At 43.0% G+C, this 19,055-nt stretch overlaps 4 protein-coding genes across 5 annotated transcripts; 2 read left to right on the forward strand and 2 right to left on the reverse strand.

Annotated features, from left to right (window-relative positions):
* Positions 1-56: 56 nt before the first annotated feature.
* On the forward strand, positions 57-4,497 carry RB195_013623 (uncharacterized protein; the record flags this gene model as incomplete). Of its 2 annotated transcripts, XM_064203534.1 has the most annotated exons (9): positions 57-106; positions 1,013-1,151; positions 1,228-1,332; positions 1,392-1,480; positions 2,580-2,658; positions 2,713-2,766; positions 2,825-2,964; positions 3,082-3,184; positions 4,342-4,497. In XM_064203534.1, 9 exons carry the CDS (start codon positions 57-59, stop codon positions 4,495-4,497), a joined length of 915 nt encoding a protein of 304 aa, XP_064059415.1. The 2 variants fall into 2 exon arrangements, with proteins under 2 accessions (XP_064059415.1, XP_064059414.1); XM_064203533.1 differs by having other exon boundaries at positions 2,580-2,766.
* Positions 4,498-6,901: 2,404 nt separating this feature from the next.
* RB195_013624 (uncharacterized protein) lies at positions 6,902-7,168 on the forward strand (the record flags this gene model as incomplete). The annotated part of the gene is made up of 1 exon (XM_064203535.1): positions 6,902-7,168. The coding sequence occupies one exon, from the start codon at positions 6,902-6,904 to the stop codon at positions 7,166-7,168; it is 267 nt and encodes an 88-aa protein (XP_064059416.1).
* A 3,404-nt stretch (positions 7,169-10,572) lies between these two features.
* On the reverse strand, positions 10,573-15,024 carry RB195_013625 (uncharacterized protein; the record flags this gene model as incomplete). The annotated part of the gene is made up of 8 exons (XM_064203536.1): positions 10,573-10,728; positions 11,892-11,994; positions 12,112-12,251; positions 12,310-12,496; positions 13,601-13,689; positions 13,749-13,853; positions 13,930-14,068; positions 14,975-15,024. 8 exons carry the CDS (start codon positions 15,022-15,024, stop codon positions 10,573-10,575), a joined length of 969 nt encoding a protein of 322 aa, XP_064059417.1.
* Positions 15,025-16,212: 1,188 nt separating this feature from the next.
* Positions 16,213-16,562, reverse strand: RB195_013626 (uncharacterized protein; the record flags this gene model as incomplete). Its single annotated transcript, XM_064203537.1, has 2 exons — positions 16,213-16,355; positions 16,403-16,562. The coding sequence occupies 2 exons, from the start codon at positions 16,560-16,562 to the stop codon at positions 16,213-16,215; spliced, it is 303 nt and encodes a 100-aa protein (XP_064059418.1).
* Positions 16,563-19,055: the final 2,493 nt, after the last annotated feature.

The raw sequence follows: 19,055 nt of genomic DNA on the forward strand, positions 1-19,055 counted from the left end.
TCTTGCGGACTGAATAGCAGAATAAAAGCCCGAAACAGTACTTTCTTTCAACAGCTATGCTTGTATTTCCTTTGCTATGGGTCGTCTTTGCACTTATTCCCGTGACGTTAGTTTATTTTCATATTTATTGTGTGCAACTAGAATGTTGTCCCCAAGAAATTCGAAGTAAATCCTTATTACTCGTAACCTTTGCATTTGATCTTAAAAAAGGAGCGTGATTTTACCATATCCGGTGATAGGTGGTAACCACACTCCATAAGACCGACATAGACTCAGATGTACCTGGACCAAAAGAACGTCCGCAACAGTGCTGGATTGTTATGATCCACACTGCCTTGAACCAAGCTGAGATGCACCCGGATCAAGCGCACGACCAAGCGAAGCTGCCAAAGTCGTCATCTAGTCAGAAAAGAAGAATCGGACGCTAAACGCAAAAAAAAGTTGAAGAAGAAGGTGATAAAACAGCAGTGGGAAGCTAACAATTATGTGCGGCAGCAAATTCTTTCCTGGATATCATAAGTACTCTCTATAAAAGAAACGTTCGCGTAAGAATACAAATACATCATGAAAACGCTGGGCGGCGGAGGTTCCGAAAAAATTTATAGCATTTGGAGAAACTATCTCTGGTATCGTTCTGGTAGGTATAGCAGTTTTAGATTTTTCAATTTTTCACAACATACCAGTAACTCATTCGATTTATTTTTGTCTACGTTTTGTATGTTTGACGGGGATACAAAATGGGTGGGAGTCAACAACATTTCATGTACTGTGTGACATTGCAGAAGATGGTCTGACTGTTAGTTGTTGTTGTTTCCGTCAAACCAACTAGTAATTCGTGGAAGGGATTCTTGCAAAACTTTGCAACACAACATGAAGAAACTCTCGCCTTAGAAAAACAGTTGAAATGGAGTGCATTGTTCGTACATACTACACGTGTCTGAAGTAACTTGAACTCTGAAAGCACATCATTCTCAAAAATTTTGTCGTGAACAAGAAAGAGTGCATCTCTAAGATACGAAGATGACGACACTCTTTTCAACGATCCGCTGACGGTGACTGTTACGCCGAAGATTTGGGATTTGCTGGACACGAAATCGAAGCTGATCTCAAAAATTGTCAAATCAATCCGATTTCCTGAAATATCTAAAGAGGCGAGCTCTTTGCCCTTTCTTTCCTTATTTTCTTTCACTTTCCGACTTATTTTTACCTAATTGCAATTAATGACAGGGTAAATTGCTGGATTACAACTTATGGGATGGTTACATCGAACAACTTTCAATATCAAAAGATGGAGTTTCTTTTGAAGATATCGACAATGGTGTCCACCTGCATGTATGACTCTTTACAACCAAATATGACATTCAGAAATTCCTATTGAAAAATCTTTTCAGATTGAGAACATCAATTTTAGAGTCGTTACCAAAGCAAAAGTGAGAGTAGGTTTTATGCTTGCCAAAGTCGGTGCAAGTGGCAAAATATGGTGGGTTTGGCCTATTCATTACTAAATCACTGTTTAATTTTTCTTCCTGTTAGGAGACACCACTTTATACTAGATATTTATACTAGATACCATTTCCCGCCTGAATTCTTAATTTCGCGTCTTTTGCCAGAGCAGCCATACATATGCTACTAGTACACAACACAAAGTCTGCGATAGACAGATAGGAGTACGGTAAAGCGGCTCCGAGGCTTTTCCATGAATGCCTCCGAGGAAGTATCCAGTGAATATGCATGAGGAGATACCAACATCTTTCGACGAAGCCACACTCCAGTCGTTCACGGAGGCACAGACAATTATCCTAGACGTTCTCTTGGCTATAGAGATGCAGAGGGCTACATCTATGTGGAAAAATAAAGAGAAGAATTTATAGTTAGGGTTGTCGAAATTGCTGAATCAAATAGAGCCACTAGAAGAATAACCACATAATTAGGAGATCATTTAAGGTAGTTGAAGTTAAAGTTAGTGTCGGGCGTTGATCGATCCGCTTGGAATCCACCCCCCACGTTCACTTCAAATCGGAATCGTTTTAGTTTTACGAACATGTAACTGGCTTATGCAATGACTTGCGGTGGCTAGCCGATGTGTCAAGTCAGTGTTTTTATTTACCAATTTATTGACCCCGAAGGGATGAAGGGTTAGGGTGAGCATTAGGGCGGATTAGAACCTCCGATCTATAGACGGCGGAACCTCTAACCACTACACTGCACCCGCCCATATATAAAGTAGTACGATATTTAAAAGCTATGCATTTAATGCTACAAAGTTGTGTGGTGCTCCAATAAGAGTGAAGGAACGAATCTTGTCTATAACCCTCATAAAGTTTGGATATATTCAGATAAGCTCTTTTTCTTCCTGAAGGTCAGAGATACAGAACGTCTCAAACAGCAGTTTACCATTCATACGACCAGTTTAACCACGGACATAAAAATACTAGGACCTGCGTTCTTTGGGTTTTTGGCGAAAAATTACAGTGACGTCTGCATAGTGAACTCTACGATTGATGATGATTGATGACTCTATATTGATGTGAAAGCTACGATTACGTTCTTCGACTATTATTTAGATCAATTTACTGCAGGATGGACGCCGTAGACGGCAAACTCGACCTTAAACTTAAATGGAATGACTTCGAATTTCTTCCTACAGTTGAAACGGAGGCAACTCTTCATTTTAATTTCACCAATTCTTTGAAATCTGCAAATCTTTTCAAGGAGAATATTCGAAAATATGCAGAAAAGGCGGTCCGCGTAATTTTGCCGGAAGCAGTAAGAAGTTAATATTGTATGAGTTGGAGGTTCAAGTAATAATTTTTGTTTCACCTAGATTGTTGGCTTCATAAAGCAGAGTGTTAACCCTCGACTAAAGAAATTGAAAAAAATAGTCGTTGGTTTGGGGTTGTCTCAGTTCGGCGTTCAATGGGCCGTGCAGAACAATACACTTCGTGTAGCTGTCAGACCGAAAAGGTATGGAACTACCGCTTAAAATTGCTTTAGGTTGTTCAAAATTTGACCGTCTAAGGATGTAGTTATGTCACGAAGCCCAATCTTTTCCATCCTTCGCTTTCATGTTCACTTTTTGAGTGGTATGGAAAACGTGAGACCAATCCATTCATCCAACAAAATGATCTGTGTGAGTAGCGGTATTCTTGCTGTGCTGCAAATTTATATAGGAGAATCAAATGTGGTGAGTTTAGCCCGAACTGCAGGTCGAATGTGGAGTATTGGGAGGGAACAGAGTGGAGAGATGCTCATATGATTGGCTCATTTAAACGCATCACTCCGCGAATCTGAGGTGATATGGATTTCCGATAGCTAAAGACTATACAGGGTCGTAGATTGCAGAAGCGGGAGGAATAACGCTCATTTCTTCCTAATTCGCGTAAAAAACGGCCCAGAAGATGCGGCTCGTGCACAAACCTGGCGCGCTCCAATACTACGTGCCTTATACTCGTCGTATAAAAGAGCGTCCCGAAACGCTCAAAGTTTTTTTGGAGCGCGCCGCATCTTCCGGGCCGTTTTTTTTGACGGAAATTAGGAAGAAATGAACGTTATCCCACCCGTTTCTCCAGTCTATAACCCTGTATAGTCTTTAAAAGGATAAAGGATAAAGTCACTGGCGTCTCAATCCACTCGGGATGCGCCAACGCGTTTTACTGGAATTCGTAATCGTTGGGGTTTTGGAACGCGTGTTGGCCTATACAGTGACTTGCAGGGGCCAGCCGTCGATCAAGTCAGTGTTTTATCCTCCCAGACAAGTCTGGTACCAATTTATTGACCCCGGAGGGATGAAAGGCTTGGCTTGCACTAGGGCGGTTTCAAACCCTCGACCGTGTGGCTACAACGGACCTCTAACCGAGTCTTTAGCAATCGGAAACCTGTGCCACCCCAAATTCTTGGGATGACCGCTTAAACACGTTAGTGAAAATGTGAATTATCGCATAGCATTGTCCTTAATATACTTTGAAAACCATACCACACAAGATAAATAAATAGAACAATACAGAAATAGAAGAAAGCGCAGAGAAAGAGAATAAATATATGGGAAGGGGATGTGATCCTACAGCAGAGCAACGTGAAGCTATAAGGAGACGAAAGTGAGTGCTTGTCCCTGAGGAGAGAAAGCGAAGAGCATGGATTGTCATCAATGTTTTATATGTACGCGCACTCCTCAAACAACTTGTCCAGCTATTCATTAAGGATGAGAACTGTGCGCTTCAAATGAGCCAATCATTACTATTTTCTTCGCATTCATTTTCTTTCGGCACAACCCAAACACTTCCCGTCTTAGTTTCTCCGCTCGATCACACTCCTATTGAATTCGTCTAATTTTCACTATTTCAGTCACTGTTCGACGGCAGAATGAGCTTCATGGCACCTGAAGGTTCTTGCACATCCTCCTCCTGTTCCTATTGTGCTGATTTGGATGTGAATTTAAACGCAACAAAAGCAGATGGTACACAGAGCGAATTGAGTAACTGTGTACCTCCAAAAAGATAGAAGCCGAGACAAGAATAAAACTGCTGTTCTTATAAATTGGTTGTGATGTTGCTTAAGTGCATCACCCCACGAAGCTGGAGTGGTACGGATTTCCGGTGAAGTATTCGTATACGGGATCGTAGATTATTGAGAGAAAGGTGATTCTGTCCATTTATTTCTAATTGCCGTAGACAACGGCCCAGAAGATACGGCTTCGAGCATTGCGGCGCACTATTTTCTAAGAAGGAGTTCGATTGGAGCGCGCCAGTCTTATGCACGCGTCGCATCTTTCGGGCCGTTTTTTTACTGCAATTAGGAAGAAATGGACCACTCTCCACTATCTACTAACCCGTATACGAATACTCCACCTGAAAGCCGTACCACCTCAGATTCGTGGGGTAATGCCTTTAACTGCAGTAATCGGTGCGATCGAAAAGAAAAAGCATGGTAGCAACTTTAGAGGCGGTTCCATCAACAACATCTAATTGTAATCTACTAGCTAATATAGGCCAGGATTAAAAGAACTATCAAAGTGATCTCAGACAAAACAAGTATTCGGTTCAAGAGCCCTTAATGCAGTGTGCGGTATCTATCAAAGAGTCGAAATGTCCGACTAGGTAGTTAGCACCGTCGTTTGTACGAAAGACCTTTGAACGTTAGAAGATTGGCCTCTTTTGCGGAATAAGCATAACTCCACTGACTTAGTGATTGAAACCTTGCCAAAACAGTCTCATGCAGGTTTCAAATTGGCGAATCGTAACGCTGCAAACAGAAGAGGCGTAACAGTTTGCAGACATGGGTACAATTGCCATACTGATAGGATCGATTGTGCAGCGGTTCAATTTGCTAGATTATGACTACGTGTAGTAAATGCTCACCTCTTTATCATCGCACTTCCTTTTTGACTCATGCTTTAGAAACCTCGGCACTTCCTAAACAGGGAGATAGTGTGTTCGGCGCCACTGAATGCTCAGTCGAGAGACTCATTCTAAGAGTATCGCCTTCATACAAGTGAGAGAAGGTTAGAAGTTCCCTTCCACGTCAGCGAAGAATAGAAGAAGATTAGAGACGTTGCCACTTTTACCAACGGAAGTAAAACAAGGTGGGCCGGACACATGCGGCATTCAACGACAACAGTAAGCCCTTAAAGGCAGCATACCACGATTTTGGCGTGGTGAGAAAGGTTAGAGATGGGGTTGTAGATTGCGAGATCTGGGGTAGCTCCGCTCCTCTCTCCTTAGTCGTCGTAAAAAGGGCGTGGAAGACGCCGTTTTCCACGACGATTTCAGTTGCAACGCGCCACCTTTTTGTGCACGTCGCATCAAAGGACGAGCGGTTAAGATCAGTAATGTCTCTTCACCAGCCTATTTAAGTGAAATCAATGGATAATGAGAGGACCAGAACGTATACATGGAGGAGGGCTCTAACATATCTCGTAAGAAATTAAGCGGCTCTCACGCTGTTTTTAACTACGATTAGCGAGAGATGAACAGGAACACCCCGGATCCCGAAATCTCAAACACCATGTCAAACTTTACGCACGAATTTCGCACCACGTCGAATTTGTAGTATGCTGCCTTTAAACGACGAATTCGATGTTCTTCGTGTCCCTCGTGAAAGGAAAAACCATTGGGCGCCTCTCGTACTCGATCGGGGCGGGAGTTATTGGTCCTGCAAATAAATAAATAAATATATATACACATATATATGTCAATGAGCTCACTGAATCGTTGGCCAAGAGTGAGGAATTGTAACAACCTCGTGTTCTGTTCAACTAAAAAAAATACAGAATCATCATCATGCCGAGGTTTATTGAATGTGTAATTGGTGACTCATCACATCATTTTTGACAAGCAGTTCCATCACTTGGACTACTATTCACGTTCCATCACTTGGACTCTATTCATGCACTGCTGGGTGAATATACCACCACCATATCACTCAAACTAGCAAGTAATCAGCAATTAAGTAGTTCTCAGGACTTCTTTACAGGTACAAAGGGGTCGCAACGTAACGTATAAATTCGTCAAGTTAGTAACACGTCTCTGTTTCCGGACGATGCTTGTTAATATACTGCTCTTCGCTACCTTCTCATTTAACGCAGTTGGGTGAGTGGTTTTCGACGTCCTTTCGAAGAGCTAATTTAAAAGAAAGCTTCCAAAAGTGGATGGAAACGCTATTTTTTCAGTCTTTTCATACTGATAACGATTGTTCCGCCGGACTGTTGTCCACCGCTCGCCTTTTTTTTTTGGGATTTCTATTTTCGTGAAGAAAGATCATCGTCAGTGGACATGGGAATCGTGTGGAGATCGACCACATACTCACCAACCGGAGGTGGCGTCTGCTTCACGTCTCAGTAGTACCATCTTTTTGTAGTGGTTCTGATCACTGCTTCCTTTGTGCGAAAACACGACTTAGCCACACGATGGAAAAGAAAATCTGCTATCAGCAACGAAGGAGAAAAGAAGTCGTCTACGACGATTGCGTACTTGGGGACTCCTTGTCGCAAGGTGACTGGCACATCGAGGAGGACCCAAACGTGGACTACGAGATGCTGCTCAGAAGATTACGAGCCTGTGCTGAGCGTACCTCGAAGCCGCGCACGACAAACTTGGATCGAATTTCGAAGAACACCAAGGAATTGTTGGAAAGAAGAAGGGCTTCGAGGCTTGATCTGCAGGCTGCACATTGAGCGGTTAATAGCAAACACTAGCTGCAAAAAAGCGTTGCAGGAGGATCTTTGGAAATACAGGCAGAAGAAGCTTCTGGAAACAGCACAAAGAAGGACGAGTCTAAAGAAGTGCCGCAGGGATCTCCGCGAATACAATATTCCGCTAGCAGCCTAGCTGAGCGAAGATGGGACTTGCACCTCTTCTCGTCGTGAGATGGTAATTATTACGGAGAGGTTCTACTCGAACCTTTTCCGTTCATCAACTCCTGTGTCAAGCCCGATCATCCCCACTGGTGAAGCTCCACCACTAATTCTTCCTTCGGAAGTACGAGTCGCTATCAAGAGCATGAAATCTGGCACAGCCCCGAACCTGATTTCACCTGAAGAATCTATAGGAAAGCTGACCGAGAGGACCTTCGGAACTACATTTCGATATGCTTGCTGAGCGTGTTATACAAAGTATTCACCAAGATAATCCTAACGCGCATATCTAGGACGCTGGATGAAGCTCAGCCTCAAAAACAAGCTGGATTCTGTCAGGGGTTCAGCTGCTTGGACCACATCTAGACCGCTTCGAGGATCATAGAGGTTTGCCGGGAATACCGCCTGCCCCTTGTTCTAACCTTCGTGGACTATGAGAAGTCCTTCGACGGCGTAGAAACGAATGCAATACTGTTAGCGTTGATCGATCAAGATGTGGACGCTTCGTATGTGAGGACATTGGCCAACTGCTACGATCGATGCACCACGAAGATACAACTTTTTCACCGCTCCCTCACCACGCCCATTGGAAAGGGGGCACGATAAGGCGATACTATATCGCCGAAGCTGTTCACGGCTGCAGTGCAATGGATAATGAAATCACTTTCCTGGGAAGAAAGGGGCATACATGTTAGTTGAAGATTTCTCTCGAACCTTCGTTTCGCTGACGACATCGTTCTCTTTTCGAGCAGTACCAATGAAGCAGAAACGATGCTCAACGAATTGAGCGAAGCAAGGAAGAAAATAGGACTGCGAATAAATAGAGAGAAGACACAGTTCATGAAGAACGCCTACTGCGAGGACGGAGAAGTTCAACTTGAAGGCTCCCAAATCGACAAAAACAAAAAGCCAATGGTCGATCTCCACACGATTCCCATGTCCACTGACGATGATCTTTCTTCACGAAAATAGAGTTCCCAAAAAAAGGCGAGCGGTGGACAACAGTCCGGCGGGACAATCGTTATCAGTATGAAAGGACTGAAAAAATAGCGTTTCCATCCACTTTTGGAAGCTTTCCTTTAAATTAGCTCTTCGAAAGGACGTCGAAAACCACTCACCCAACTGCGTTAAATGAGAAGGTAGCGAAGAGCAGTATATTAACAAGCATCGTCCGGAAACAGAGACGTGTTACTAACTTGACGAATTTATACGTTACGTTGCGACCCCTTTGTACCTGTGAAGAAGTCCTGAGAACTACTTAATTATTGCTGATTACTTGCTAGTTTGAGTGATATGATGGTGGTATATTCACCCAGCAGTGCATGAATAGAGTCCAAGTGATGGAACGTGAATAGTAGTCCAAGTGATGGAACTGCTTGTCAAAAATGATGTGATGAGTCACCAATTACACATTCAATAAACCTCGGCATGATGATGATTCTATATTTTTTTTAGTTGAACAGAACATGAGGATGTTACAATTCCTCACTCTTGGCCAACGATTCAGTGAGTTCATTGACATATATATGTGTATATGTATATTTATTTATTTGCAGGACCAGTAACTCCCGCCCCGATCGAGTACGAGAGGCGCCCAATGGTTTTTCCTTTCACGAGGGACACGAAGAACATCGAATTCGTCGTTTAAAGGCAGCATACCACAAATTCGACGTGGTGCGAAATTCGTGCGTAAAGTTTGACATGGTGTTTTAGATTTCGGGATCCGGGGTGTTCCTGTTCATCTCTCGCTAATCGTAGTTAAAAACAGCGTGAGAGCCGCTTAATTTCTTACGAGATATGTTAGAACCCTCCTCCATGTATACGTTCTGGTCCTCTCATTATCCATTGATTTCACTTGAATAGGCTGGTGAAGAGAAATTACTGATCTTAACCGCTCGTCCTTTGATGCGACGTGCACAAAAAGGTGGTGCGTTGCATCTGAAATCGTCGTGGAAAACGGCGTCTTCTACGCCCTTCTTACGACGACTAAGGAGAGAGGAGCGGAGCTACCCCAGATCTCGCAATCTACAAGCCCATCTCTAACCTTTCTCACCACGCCAAAATCGTGGTATGCTGCCTTTAAGGGCTTACTGTTGTCGTTGAATGCCGCATGTGTCCGGTCCACCTTGTTTTACTTCCGTTGGTAAAAGTGGCAACGTCTCTAATCTTTTTCTATTCTTCGCTGACGTGGAAGGGAACTTCTAACCTTCTCTCACTTGTATGAAGGCGATACTCTTAGTCTCTCGTGAGCGATACTCTGAGTCTCTCGACTGAGCATTCAGTGGCGCCGAACACACTATCTCCCTGTTTAGGAAGTGCCGAGGTTTCTAAAGCATGAGTCAAAAAGGAAGTGCGATGATAAAGAGGTGAGCATTTACTACACGTACTCATAATCTAGCAAATTGAACCGCTGCACAATCGATCCTATCAGTATGGCAATTGTGCCCATGTCTGCAAACTGTTACGCCTCTTCTGTTTGCAGCGTTACGATTCGCCAATTTGAAACCTGCATGAGACTGTTTTGGCAAGGTTTCAATCACTAAGTCAGTGGAGTTATGCTTATTCAGCAAAAGGGGCCAATCTTCTAACGTTCAAAGGTTTTTCGTACAAACGACGGTGCTAACTACCTAGTCGGACATTTCGACTCTTTGATAGATACCGCACACTGCATTAAGGGCTCTTGAACTGAATACTTGTTTTGTCTGAGATCACTTTGATAGTTCTTTTAATCCTGGCCTATATTAGCTAGTAGATTACAATTAGATGTTGTTGATGGAACCGCCTCTAAAGTTGCTACCATGCTCTTTCTTTTCGATCACACCGATTACTGCAGTTAAAGGCATTACCCCACGAATCTGAGGTGGCACGGCTTTCAGGTGGAGTATTCGTATACGGGTTAGTAGATAGTGGAGAGTGGTCCATTTCTTCCTAATTGCCGTAAAAAAACGGCCCGAAAGATGCGGCGCGTGCATAAGACTGGCGCGCTCCAATCGAACTCCTTCTTAGAAAATAGTGCGCCGCAATGCTCGAAGCCGTATCTTCTGGGCCGTTGTCTACGGCAATTAGAAAGAAATGCACGGAATCACCCTTCTCTCAATAATCTACGATCCCGTATACGAATACTTCACCGGAAATCCGTACCACTCCTGCTTCGTGGGGTGATGCCTTTAAGCAACATCACAACCAATTTATAAGAACAGCAAGTTTTATTCTTGTTTGGGCTTCTATCTTTTTGGAGGTACACAGTTACTCAATTCGCTCTGTGTACCATCTGCTTTTGTTGCGTTTAAATTCACATCCAAATCAGCACAATAGGAACAGGAGGAGGATGTGCAAGAACCTTCAGGTGCCATGAAGCTCATTCTGCCGTCGAACAGTGACTGAAATAGTGAAAATTAGACGAATTCAATAGGAGTGTGATCGAGCGGAGAGACTAAGACGGGAAGTGTTTGGGTTGTGCCGAAAGAAAATGAATGCGAAGAAAACAGTAATGATTGGCTCATTTAAAGCGCACAGTTCTCATCCTTAATGAATAGCTGGACAAGTTGTTTGAGGAGTGCGCGTACATATAAAACATTGATGACAATCCATGCTCTTCGCTTTCTCTCCTCAGGGACAAGCACTCACTTTCGTCTCCTTATAGCTTCACGTTGCTCTGCTGTAGGATCACATCCCCTTCCCATATATTTATTCTCTTTCTCTTAGCTTTCTTATATTTCTGTATTGTTTTATTTATTTATCTTGTATGGTATGGTTTTCAAAGAATATTAAGGACAATGCTATGCGATAATTCACATTTTCACTAACGTGTTTAAGCGGTCATCCCAAGAATTTGGGGTGGCACAGATTTCCGATTGCTAAAGACTCGGTTAGAGGTCCGTTGTAGCCACACGGTCGAGGGTTTGAAACCGCCCTAGTGCAAGCCAAGCCTTTCATCCCTCCGGGGTCAATAAATTGGTACCAGACTTGTCTGGGAGGATAAAAACACTGACTTGATCGACGGCTGGCGCCTGCAAGTCACTGCATAGGCCAACACGCGTTCCAAAACCTCAACGATTACGAATTCCAGTAAAACGCGTTGGCGCATCCCGAGTGGATTGAGACGCCAGTGACTTTATCCTTTATCCTTTTAAAGACTATACAGGGTTATAGACCGGAGAAACGGGTGGGATAACGTTCATTTCTTCCTAATTTCCGTTAAAAAAAAAACGGCCCGGAAGATGCGGCGCGCTCCAAAAAAAAATCTTTGAGCGTTTCGGGACGCTCTTTTATACGACGAGTATGAGGCACGTAGTATTGGAGCGCGCCAGGTTTGTGCACGAGCCGCATCTTCTGGGCCGTTTTTTACGCGAATTAGGAAGAAATGAGCGTTATTCCTCCCGCTTCTGCAATCTACGACCCCGTATAGTCTTTAGCTATCGGAAATCCATGTCACCTCAGATTCGCGGAGTGATGCGTTTAAATGAGCCAATCATATGAGCATCTCTCCACTCTGTTCCCTCCCAATACTCCACATTCGACCTGCAGTTCGGGCTAAACTCACCACATTTGATTCTCCTATATAAATTTGCAGCACAGCAAGAATACCGCTACTCACACAGATCATTTTGTTGGATGAATGGATTGGTCTCACGTTTTCCATACCACTCAAAAAGTGAACATGAAAGCGAAGGATGGAAAAGATTGGGCTTCGTGACATAACTACATCCTTAGCCGGTCAAATTTTGAACAACGTAAAGCAATTTTAAGCGGTAGTTCCATACCTTTTCGGTCTGACAGCTACACGAAGTGTATTGTTCTGCACGGCCCATTGAACGCCGAACTGAGACAACCCCAAACCAACGACTATTTTTTTCAATTTCTTTAGTCGAGGGTTAACACTCTGCTTTATGAAGCCAACAATCTAGGTGAAACAAAAATTATTACTTGAACCTCCAACTCATACAATATTAACTTCTTACTGCTTCCGGCAAAATTACGCTGACCGCCTTTTCTGCATATTTTTGAATATTCTTCTTGAAAAGATTTGCAGATTTCAAAGAATTGGTGAAATTAAAATGAAGAGTTGCCTCCGTTTCAACTGTAGGAAGAAATTCGAAGTCATTCCATTTAAGCTTAAGGTCGAGTTTGCCGTCTACGGCGTCCATCCTGCAGTAAATTGATCTAAATAATAGTCGAAGAACGTAATCGTAGCTTTCACATCAATATAGAGTCATCAATCATCATCAATCGTAGAGTTCACTATGCAGACGTCACTGTAATTTTTCGCCAAAAACCCAAAAAACGCAGGTCCTAGTTTTTTATGTCCGTGGTTAAACTGGTCGTATGAATGGTAAACTGCTGTTTGAGACGTTCTGTATCTCTGACCTTCAGGAAGAAAAAGAGCTTATCTGAATATATCCAAACTTTATGAGGGTGATAGACAAGATTCGTTCCTTCACTCTTATTGGAGCACCACACAACTTTGTAGCATTAAATGCATAGCTTTTAAATATCGTACTACTTTATATATGGGCGGGTGCAGTGTAGTGGTTAGAGGTTCCGCCGTCTATCGATCGGAGGTTCTAATCCGCCCTAATGCTCACCCTAACCCTTCATCCCTTCGGGGTCAATAAATTGGTACCAGACTTGTCTGGGAGGATAAAAACACTGACTTGACACATCGGCTAGCCACCGCAAGTCATTGCATAGGCCAGTTACATGTTCGTAAAACTAAAACGATTCCGATTTGAAGTGAACGTGGGGGGTGGATTCCAAGCGGATCGATCAACGCCCGACACTAACTTTAACTTCAACTACCTTAAATGATCTCCTAATTATGTAGTTATTCTCCTAGTGGCTCTATTTGATTCAGCAATTTCGACAACCCTAACTATAAATTCTTCTCTTTATTTTTCCACATAGATGTAGCCCTCTGCATCTCTATAGCCAAGAGAACGTCTAGGATAATTGTCTGTGCCTCCATGAACGACTGGAGTGTGGCTTCGTCGAGAGATGTTGGTATCTCCTCGTGCATATTCACTGGATACTTCCTCGGAGGCATTCATGGAAAAGCCTCGGAGCCGCTTTACCGTACTCCTATCTGTCTATCGCAGACTTTGTGTTGTGTACTAGTAGCATATGTATGGCTGCCCTGGCAAAAGACGCGAAATTAAGAATTCAGGCGGAAAATGGTATCTGGTATAAAGTGGTGTCTCCTAAGAGGAAAAAAAAAATTAAACAGTGATTTAGTAATGAATAGGCCAAACCCACCATATTTTGCCACTTGCACCGACTTTGGCAAGCATAAAACCTACTCTCACTTTTGCTTTGGTAACGACTCTAAAATTGATGTTCTCAATCTGAAAAGATTTTTCAATAGGAATTTTTGAATGTCATATTTGGTTGTAAAGAGTCATACATGCAGGTGGACACCATTGTCGATATCTTCAAAAGAAACTCCATCTTTTGATATTGAAAGTTGTTCGATGTAACCATCCCATAAGTTGTAATCCAGCAATTTACCCTGTCATTAATTGCAATTAGGTAAAAATAAGTCGGAAAGTGAAAGAAAATAAGGAAAGAAAGGGCAAAGAGCTCGCCTCTTTAGATATTTCAGGAAATCGGATTGATTTGACAATTTTTGAGATCAGCTTCGATTTCGTGTCCAGCAAATCCCAAATCTTCGGCGTAACAGTCACCGTCAGCGGATCGTTGAAAAGAGTGTCGTCATCTTCGTATCTTAGAGATGCACTCTTACTTGTTCACGACAAAATTTTTGAGAATGATGTGCTTTCAGAGTTCAAGTTACTTCAGACACGTGTAGTATGTACGAACAATGCACTCCATTTCAACTGTTTTTCTAAGGCGAGAGTTTCTTCATGTTGTGTTGCAAAGTTTTGCAAGAATCCCTTCCACGAATTACTAGTTGGTTTGACGGAAACAACAACAACTAACAGTCAGACCATCTTCTGCAATGTCACACAGTACATGAAATGTTGTTGACTCCCACCCATTTTGTATCCCCGTCAAACATACAAAACGTAGACAAAAATAAATCGAATGAGTTACTGGTATGTTGTGAAAAATTGAAAAATCTAAAACTGCTATACCTACCAGAACGATACCAGAGATAGTTTCTCCAAATCCTATAAATTTTTTCAGAACCTCCACCGCCCAGCGTTTTCATGATGTATTTGTATTCTTACGCCAACGTTTCTTTTATAGAGAGTACTTATGATATCCAGGAAAGAATTTGCTGCCGCACATAATTGTTAGCTTCCCACTGCTGTTTTATCACCTTCTTCTTCAACTTTTTTTTGCGTTTAGCGTCCGATTCTTCTTTTCTGACTAGATGACGACTTTGGCAGCTTCGCTTGGTCGTGCGCTTGATCCGGGTGCATCTCAGCTTGGTTCAAGGCAGTGTGGATCATAACAATCCAGCACTGTTGCGGACGTTCTTTTGGTCCAGGTACATCTGAGTCTATGTCGGTCTTATGGAGTGTGGTTACCACCTATCACCGGATATGGTAAAATCACGCTCCTTTTTTAAGATCAAATGCAAAGGTTACGAGTAATAAGGATTTACTTCGAATTTCTTGGGGACAACATTCTAGTTGCACACAATAAATATGAAAACAAACTAACGTCACGGGAATAAGTGCAAAGACGACCCATAGCAAAGGAAATACAAGCATAGCTGTTGAAAGAAAGTACTGTTTCGGGCTTTTATTCTGCTATTCAGTCCGCAAGAATGATGCTGATGTGTTCCTATCAATGATATTCCGCTTTTCTAAAGACATTCACACATTTGCTCGATGTTATCGCGAAGTTCGGCGCCCCAATTGATTCCATAAGTGTCGCATTCACTGCATTATAATCGAAAAGAAAAAGGAATGTACAGTCTGAGTTCTGGATGAGTTACATTTTAAAATGATATCGAAAAAAGCTATCTTTTGACTAGTTAATCTTACATTCGTATGGGCGTAAAAGCTCTTAATTTCTCTTTCTCTAACGTTTAACGTGTTACAAACCTTTAAAGTTTTTAAAATAAAATCATTTCCGCAGACCGCTTACAAACTTCTTCTTAACGATTTCACGGATGAATTGCACACGATTTGGCAAAAACCTTATTTCGCGCTAACGTTTCTGCCTGTTCATCCTCACACCCTGAAATAATGGAATTTATGCCAATTCATCCAAAGGAATGCTTCGCTTCCTCTGCTTGCTTCCTCTTCTTGAAATATTTCTAAACTCCACAGAGTGATATATCACTGCTGCCCCAACAATTAACACTTCCGAAAGCAAAAGACACAGTACATAAAGTTTATCGAAGCCGATGATGAGATCCAACGATTAAGACATCTTTACATTAATGATCACTCCAGTGCATGGAATATTTAGAATTCTGCAAAAAAAAACAACAACAGCTCTCGCACACATTCTTCCATTCAAAATATGAGTGAAATATCATGCATCCGCAAGCAGCACACATAGCAGCAAAGAAAATGCGTGTACTGTTGTCGTTTGCAACGAAGGACTTCTGCAACGCTGAGGTTTGGGGTTACCGTAACCGAATTTAGTATAATCTTCATGAGGTCCATTTCTTGGAAAATGGCTGGCTTGAGTATCAGCATAACCTGTTCAACTGCTCCTTCCTCGGGTTCGGTCACGGCTGCTACACCTTCTGTGCTACCTCCTCTTTCCATCTTATTTCAAATATTTCATTAACGATTTCACTGAATGGCGCATCGTCGAGGCGATAGAATGGGTGCCCGCTGCTGTGCAAGAAGCAGTCACAATCTAGCTCTCCACAGCTTTCTACGCACTACGTCACTCCTAGAAATTCATTTCTCTGAGCAAGTTCTGGATGTAGAGCTGGAGCGTTAACGATCGCAAATTTCTAGCCTTTGCAGCTCCCGGATCGCGGACAGCGCTTCGCTTCTGCTTTCTTCTTCTCCTTCTTCTCTCGTACTTGTTCCTGGACTGTGTGCAGAGTGAACATGAGCGTCTGCTTCTCGCATTTTAGCTAGAGACGTTTCCATTCCGATAGTACTTCATTGAGGAACCCCCTACCTTTCGTCCCTGGAACCAGGATTTGCGTTGGAATATTTACATCTTCACAACTTGAATCATGTCGAAAATGCAAGTTTCGTTTCTTCTTGTCAGCGTTTGCACAGATTTCGGTGCGTAGCTCCAACACATCCAGATCTTGACATGCTTCAATTCCTTTCATAGATAGGCAGAGTGAGGCTAAAAGAAAAAATCCGTTTCCTGCTCTTTGATCTCCCACACAAATCCTGTGGAACTCTGCGTAAAAGTTTGGTTATTGCATTGAAACAAAGTTTCAGAGAAAAGCACCTCAAACGGGAAGAAGACTGCAAGTGCTATAACCGCATAAATGCACGCTGTGGCGAAAATTCGCGATTGAGAATGTTTGACATGCGAAAACAACATTAAACATTTTCAGAGAATTCAACTGGAGGGCATACCGACTCGATTTCGATTACTTGTACCCCATCGTTAACATTCCACTGGATAAGATTGTAGTGAAGTGTGATTTCTGACGGAGAAGGGCTTTTTGGACAGTTTTCAGGGAATCACTTTCAAACCAACAGATGAATGCGTGTATTGTGCTCCTTAAAGGCATCACCCCACGAATGTGTGGTGGTGCAGAGTTCAGGTGGAGTATTCGTATAAGGGATGGGAGACTATGAAGAGGGAGGTGATTCCGTCCATTTCTTGCTAATTGGCGTAAAAAAACGGCCTGGAAGATGCGGCGCCGCACAAGGCTGGCGCGGTCCAGTCGAACTCTTTGTAGAAAAAAAGTGCGCCAGAACGCCTGAAGCCGTATCTTCCAGGCCGTTTTTTACGGCAATTAGAAAGAAATAGACAGAATCACCCCCCTCTCCATAGTCTCCCATCCCGTATACGAATACTCCACCTGAAATCCGTACCACCTCAGATTCGTGGAGTGATGCCTTTAACTCACGTCGAGCACGGTAAACAGGTCAGAAGGATATTTGATTGGATATTGGCGAGTGCGAAATCTATGGAGAGGCCAACGCAGTTTTCAAATGAAAACTGCTATTCCTCCTCGTTGAGACTGCAACATCTTGAGGAGAGGACAGCCTTCAAACCACGCTAAAGGAGCTTGATGCCCAAGTTCAGCACTTTCTCGACCTCGTCAGGATGCCGCACTCCATCGAAAGAGAAAGTCTACCGGACGTCAACTTCGTGGATTCTCAAAAGAGTCGAATTCGTGTGGCGTCGTCACCTTGCTTTTGGTGCGGAGCCAATCACTGATCTAGAGACTGCACATTCGTGAACAAGACGTGCCACGACTGCAGACGCTCTGGACACAAGCGAGGATTCTGCAAGAATTTCCGAGCTACAAGAATAAGAAGCGGAAATATGCCAACAGCGTCACCATCACTTCAACGCATGCTGACGTCGCTGCAACCCGCATCTATCGTAGAGTACAGATTGATGGGAAGATAGTAAGAATGGGAATGACCAGCTTCCATCGTAGCCGTTCAAACGAAAAATAGATCAATCTCCAATTGGAAGTGAATGACGTCACAAAGCAGCTACTCACTACCAACACGCACTGTGGACAGCGCCGCTACAATAGACTTCCACTTCCACGAGTGAAACCACCTCCTGGTATATTCTTGGAAGAGATGAAACTGCCGCCTATTTCGACGACATATTGGACAATGCTCGACTAGACGTCGTATTCAAGCGGATTCAAGACTACGGACTCCTCTTACGACTCGACAAATGCATTTCTGGAGACGGAGATCACCTAACTTTCGTCATCAACGCGCAAGAACCACGCCCCATCCAGAAAAGATCAAAGCTATCCAGAAGATGCCCGCTCCGAAAGACGTCAGTCTACTTCGCTCTTTTCTGGGACTCATCAATTTCTACTCCTCAAGGATATCCACAATCTATGCGCTTTTGAACACTTACGAAAAAGGATGTTGTCTACACATAGACACCGGCGTGCCAGTCTTCCTTCGACAAGATTAAGGCAATGCTAAGCTCGGATCTCCTCTTGACCCACTTCGACCCAAGTCTCCCAATCATCGTTTTTGCTGATGCTTCAAATTATGGGAGTGAGCAACCCTCTCACATCCCTTTTCAGAAGGATGCGAGAAGGTCATTTATCACGTAAACCGATGGCTGGCACAACCGCAGAAGAACTAAAGTTGGATTGAAAAGGGCGCACTCTCTCTTATTTTCGCCGTGCTGAGGTTCCATTGTTTTATCCATGGAGGACATTTCACGCTGAGGACTGACCACAAACCACTTTTTGCAGACGTTGGAAGCAAAAAAGTAGTTCCGGTTTGCAGTGTCAACCGTCTTCAGCGATGAGCCACGATGTTCTCAACTTCTCGACCAAGATTGCGGTTACATGAAACATTTGGCTCCACTGCTAAAGTTAGTTCCACTCGTTTCGCATTACAATTTACGTTGGAAACTCTACTACGCTTGGATTCTTGACAAGATTACCATGAAGCTGTGTTTTGATCATGAATAGTAGGGATCAGAAGGAGGTTTTCTATGTTTCGCTCCTACAATTTTTATTGGGATTGTATCCTTTTTGATTCTTCGTGCATGTAATCATAAAAAAAAGCTGATAAAAACTAGCATATTCCGAAGCCGGACTCTACAATGCTATAAGTATATTAAAGGCCATTAATTGGGTTTTCAGGCTCTCAAT

Source organism: Necator americanus, chromosome V, assembly GCF_031761385.1.
Source record: "Necator americanus strain Aroian chromosome V, whole genome shotgun sequence".
NCBI classification, from domain to species: domain Eukaryota; kingdom Metazoa; phylum Nematoda; class Chromadorea; order Rhabditida; family Ancylostomatidae; genus Necator; species Necator americanus.